Below are 6,000 nucleotides of genomic sequence, written 5' to 3' on the forward strand. Positions count from 1 at the left end.
GAGTTGCCTCGCAACGGGTTGTAGGACCGAGCGAGTTGGCTCCTCGTGGGAGTTGTCTCGCTGCGGGTTCGTAGTACCGAGGGAGTTGGCTCCTCGTGGGAGTTGTCTCGCAAGCCCTCCACTCTCGATTCGATGTGGGAGGCAAGACGAAAAGGATACCGGGTCGTGTCGAGGGTATGCTTGTGTTGTAGTGTTCCGTTATCGTTGGCGGCGTGGTGTGTAGAAATAATTTTTATTTACCCCTTGGAGAGCGCACGCAATTAGGTGAGGCGCGTTGGATAGCGCGTGCAATTTTGTGGAGCGCGTTGAAATTCTCGCGCAATTTGGTGAAGCGCGTCAAAGTCTACGCGCAATTTGGTGGAAAGTACAGAGAGTTGCGGCGCGCGCTCTCCAAGATAGGAGAGGAGCGCGCACATGGGACCGCGCGCTGACATCTAATGGGTGGAAAGAGAGTGATGTGATGGGTGAGCAGCTATCACGTGCTGCTCTCTTTATTTGAAGTTTTTTTTTTTTTTTTCTTTTATTTTTATGATGTGAGGGGTGAGAGGAGGGAGAGAGAGAGAAAATGAGGGGGAAGGGGTAGGGGCTAGGGTAGCAGCCCACATGGGGGTGGTTGGGTGAGAGAAAAGAGAGGGGGGGCGGGGGTATAGGGGAGGCGTGGGGTACTGGGTAGGTGGGAGGAGAGAGAAAGAGAGAAGGATAGGGGTAGGGTAGGTGGGTGGTTGGGTGGGGGGTGCCCCGCGCGACGCGCGGGGGGGAGGTGGGGGGGGGGGGGGGGGCGGGGGGTGGGGTAGGGCTGATACGCGCGTGGGGGCGCGTTATTGGTCCTTTAGCGTCAACTTGTTTCTTCTCCGGATCATAATTTGACATCGAATAATGGAATTATCAGTATTATTGTTGTGTTGGTACTAGTAGGAGACGTCTTAGATCCCAATTTGTAGATTTTAGGAGTGATAGTGAAGAATCAGAGGGATCCGAAAGTGATGTAAATCTGGATGGAGATATGGGATGTGAACCCGCTTGGGGTTGAAAAGTAAGGGTGGAGTTCAACCATTGGGATGAGATGCCCAACCTTAGCGTGGGATAACCCCCAACTTAGGATGAGACGATCACGTACCCTTGGGATGAGATGCCTAACCTTGGGTGGGATAACCCCCAACTTAGGATGAGGCGATCACGTACCCTTGGGATGAGATGCCTAACCTTGGGTTGGGATAACCCCCAACTTAGAATGGGGCGATCACGTACCCTTGGGTTGAGATGCATAACCTTGGGGTGGGATAACCCCCAACTTATGATGAGGCGATCACGTACCCTTGGTGAACGAAATATTTTGGGGGCATTGTAAACCCCCAGGGAGTCGATAACCCTTGGCGAGCGAAATGTTTATGGGGAACGGTAAACCCCTAGGGAGTCGATAACCCTTGGCGAACGAAATATTTTGGGGGCAGAGGTGAGCCCCCCGGGAGTCTATAACCCATGTTAGCATTGAAGGGCCTCGTCGGTTGTCTGAACCGATCGAGGGGCGGGAAGAAGTAAATCCCGTTGAGGATCTGATGGGACATCCGAGGAAGGTCTCGTGGTGGATCCCGAGCACGAGGAGGAGGAAGTGGCAAGCCAGAGCCTCCACAAGGTGGGAGGTCGTCAGCAGTGTCACTCCCCCTGGGCAAATGTCTCAAGGCCATCGTGCGCGCTACATGATTATGTCTGCCTTCCCACAGACGGCGCCAAAATGATGATGCTAAAAATAGATCACCTTAGATAGTTGAAATATGATGAGCTAGAAGAGCAGAGTGGATCACTGGCTCACGAGCTTGATGACCTTGAGATACATGCGATCATAGAACACGTGAACTAGGCCGGGGGTTGATCCGGCGGAAACCCTTCCGACGCTCAAGTCAGACGTGCGGATAGTAGAAATCATTCAGAGAATGTGACTCCTCGTATTATTTAGATAAATAGGGTTTACCTTTAGCAAATGAATTATATCATTACTTATACCTTAGATGAGATCGTTGGGCCCAGACCTTATTTGAAGGTGATTGGGCCTCGGTGATATTGGTCTTCAATATTGGGCTCGTGGCCCAGTAGGTAAATAAATTGTAAGTCCATTGGGTTGACCCAATTAGCCATATCACCGCCCTAATCTTCACAGCTTCAAAACATCACTCTCTTAAATCTCTTCAGAAACAAATTCACCGGCTCGATACCGAAATTCATCGGAGATCTGCCAGAATTGCACGTACTACAGCTCTGGAAAAACAATTTCACCGACATCATCCTCAGAATTTAGACAACAACGGAAATCTAGAAGAAGTCGACTTTCCCACAGACGGCGCCATTTGATGGGGTTCGTTGGCCATCATAGAAATATCTCGATTGCATTGTATGCTCTTGGTGTATTTATGTTTTTCCGGTGAAGATGAGGCACCGATAGATAGTGTCTCATTTTATTGCTCCTTCTTTTCTCCCCTTTTGTTCTGCCCCTTCAGGTCCTCTTTATCCCCGCTTGCCCCTTGCCTTATTTCCCTGTTGTATTGGGGAGCGTGCCCCAAAAAAAAAGGAGAGTGGGCTGGGCCCAAAGAAAGAGAGAAAAGAGTATATGGTGGGCTTTGGGTTCTTATATTTGGGCCTGGACAAAATAGTTCAGATCATTTACTCCCCCTACTATGCATCGGTTTAAATAATAAGCTTACAAAGGTTCGAGAACATATTGTGCATGGCACGTAATTAGGGAGGGAACTCATCAACTCCTTTCGTGAAAGGCATTCGTGCTTCTCCATACTATAACCAAATAGTTTTAGAAAAGAATAAAATTAAAGTCAATAATATATATATTAAATTTGTGAACAAGTCCTCGAGTTCTTGGCTTATAAATAATCCAACACACAAACACATACAAACACACATAAAGCACACTCTTGTTTATTTTGAAAGAATTAATATTTAAAATGGGTAATGGCAGTGGTGTAATTTGTATGGTGGCAGTGATTTTGGCTACGTTCAGCATAGTTTCTGCGGATCCAGACTCTCTTCAAGATATATGTGTTGCTGATCTCGCTTCTCGTATTTATCTATATCCCCTTCATTATATATATATTTATGTATAATTATTTTTGGGTAATAAATAAACCCTTTAATTTTTCAATTATCTCTTTTGGAAATTTTGTGCCACATATTTTCATCTAAATTTTTAACTATAGGATTCTTTGAAATGTAATCCTTCTTATTCTATTTTTTTTTTTTTTTTCTTTCTGCAACTTGATATGGTGACTATTCTAGTCAATAAGATTATTAATATATTCGTTTTTAGTATTATAAAATAAGGGAAACGTTTGGATTGGTTTTGAGAGTTATTTTTATTTTATTTAGGGGAATTATGTTTTGAGAGATTAATAATGTGAGAGTGAAACTAATGTTTGGTTTTTTTTTTTTTTTTTTTTTTTTTATGATTTGAGACTAGACAAAATACACTCTAGGTAGTCAAATCATATTTAAAGTTGTTGGAAAACATGCATTTCATAAGAAGAATTTGAAAAATGAAGTGATATTTGTTTGTTTTTTTTACCGTATTTTTTTTTTTACTAGCACTCAAATCAAGTATGCGTTATGAAATGGACTAATTAATATAATTATTCAATTAATTAATTCCAATACAATTTCATACTAAAATTGATATGAAAATTCCGATATTAATACAAAAAAAAAAAAAAAATCAGTGATTTATTGAGGTGGGATGCAGAATATTTAGTATTTACTAGTAGTACTTTTTAATTGTTGGATTGCTTTCGTCATACTGACGTCATCAGTTTGTGTGTCAAATTAAAACAGCCGTGAAGGTAAACGGGTTCGCCTGCAAGACAAACGTGACGGCGGATGACTTCTTCTTCGCCGGTCTAGCTAACGCCGGCGCCACCAACAACACCGTCGGATCAATTGTCACCGCCGCCAACGTACAGAGAATCCCGGGACTCAACACCCTCGGCATTTCCCTCGGCCGCATCGACTACGCCCCGTTCGGCCTTAACCCGCCGCACGTCCACCCACGCGCCACCGAGGTGGTGTTCGTGCTGGAAGGAGAACTCGACGTGGGCTTCATCACCACCGCAAATGTCTTGTACTCCAAGACAATCAAGAAGGGTGAGGTTTTCGTTTTCCCCAAAGGGCTCGTCCACTTCCAGAAGAACAACAGGAATTCGACCGCCGCCGTCGTTGCCGCCTTCAACAGTCAGCTCGCCGGGACACAGTCCATCGCCACCACCCTGTTTGGGGCTGCGCCGCCGGTGCCGGATAATGTTCTGAGCAAGGCGTTTCAAATCGACGTTGAAGATGTTGTGAAGATCAAGTCCAAGTTCACGCCAAAAATATGAAAGAATTGTGGCTTGGTGAATATTCAAGAATGATTAAAGGTTGAAAGTTTGGGTGATATTTTAATCTTTTATTATTTTATTACGGAGGTGAAAACATTATTGTAAGTTTGTAACTCGTAATCACGAGATTTGTTTTTCTCTTTTATTGTGATTCTAAATAAATACAAGTGGTTTGCTATTATGAATTATCAGTGCGGTTTTTCCCACTCGCAATGCAAAATAATTTCTTTTTTATTTTATTTTTTTCTAAATTCATTCTCAAATACTCTCAATCTTTAATTTTTGAAATTTTACAAATCCATTAATTTTTCTAACAATATCAGTTTGAGCACAACTATATTATCAATATGGATGAAAACGACTTCGATTTTGAGATTAAAATACACTTTTTTTGCTCATTTCCAACAGTTTTACGTATTTCGTATTTTTTCTCACGAAATGCACTCTTTAATTTCGTGTACTACAACACGAAATATATCTTAATATCATTTTATTGTTTGTTTCGTACGTTTGGGCACAAAATGTTACCTTTAATTACATTTCATGATAAAACTTATGAAATTGAAGGTACAATTTCGTAAGAGTATACACGAAATTGTACCTTCAATTTCGTGTAATGTCATACGAAATCCCTTAAATATTGTCTTTTAATTTGAAATATTTATGCAGTAACTAAGAGAACAATCTCACGATCATAGTCACTTCTTTCAACGTGATAGTAGAGAAGCGTTAATTATGTGGGCAAAAGACACAACCATTAGTCATAATCATCAATTGATTAATTATTGTAAAATAGAGAAACATCATGTTTTAACGTGTGCAAGATATCAATGTGGACGACGCGAACTATTGAAGAAACGTTTTTGTCCGTTCAAGTTAGTTGGCACAAAATCAACGGATGATGGATTATGGCGATAGAGTGTGAATAATGGTAATCATATCCATCTGCCGTATTTGAAAGTTTAACTTATGTTTAAATTTGTATTTTTTTTTTAATTTTTCATTTTATTGTTTAACTTAAGATTTGGAATATTTATATTTGTAGTGTTGTGTCTTGCATTTTAATGTTTAACTTATGTTTTTGAAATGATTAAATTTGTAAGGTTATTTGCTTTTTATTTTAATGTTTAAGCTATGTTTTGGAATGTTTAAATTTGTACTTTAATTGCTACACTTGTATGTAGTTGCTAAATTCATGAAATTAGTCATAAAACTAGTAAATTAAAATACAAAACAAACTAGTAAATTAAATAGTTCGTAATAATAATAAATTAAATTAGTAAAATAATTGGGGCCCCCATGCTTCCATGCCTCGTCAATCTCTTCAAAATCGAGGTTCATAATCCCGGACAATAAATGCACGGAGTTTGTCCGCTCGATGCTCTCGTCGTACCTAGGCGCGACCACCCGTCCCTCCAAATGGGCACGTAGTATCATCTGGACATCGTGGAGAGTGATAGTCATCTCTCCCCACGGCATATGGAAGTTGTTCGTCTTTGGCTGCCACCCCTCCACGAACGGACCATATATGCGCGGTAGGAAAGAGCGGGCTAGGGTGTACAAATCGGTCATCCGCAGAAAATGCTTGTCTGCAGTGACATCTATGCCTAACGGGGCGAGGGCATCTCCA

The 6,000-nt window shown here is 41.6% G+C and overlaps 1 protein-coding gene across 1 annotated transcript; it reads left to right on the forward strand.

The window, feature by feature from the left end:
• Nucleotides 1-2,897: 2,897 nt before the first annotated feature.
• On the forward strand, nucleotides 2,898-4,507 carry LOC105960187 (germin-like protein 1-1). Its single transcript, XM_088813693.1, has 2 exons — nucleotides 2,898-3,066; nucleotides 3,832-4,507. The coding sequence occupies exons 1-2, from the start codon at nucleotides 2,952-2,954 to the stop codon at nucleotides 4,368-4,370; spliced, it is 654 nt and encodes a 217-aa protein (XP_088669819.1). The 5' UTR covers nucleotides 2,898-2,951; the 3' UTR covers nucleotides 4,371-4,507.
• Nucleotides 4,508-6,000: the final 1,493 nt, after the last annotated feature.

The sequence above is a fragment of the Erythranthe guttata genome, chromosome 14, assembly GCF_056151865.1.
Source record: "Erythranthe guttata isolate IM_541 chromosome 14, IM_541, whole genome shotgun sequence".
Classification (NCBI taxonomy): domain Eukaryota; kingdom Viridiplantae; phylum Streptophyta; class Magnoliopsida; order Lamiales; family Phrymaceae; genus Erythranthe; species Erythranthe guttata.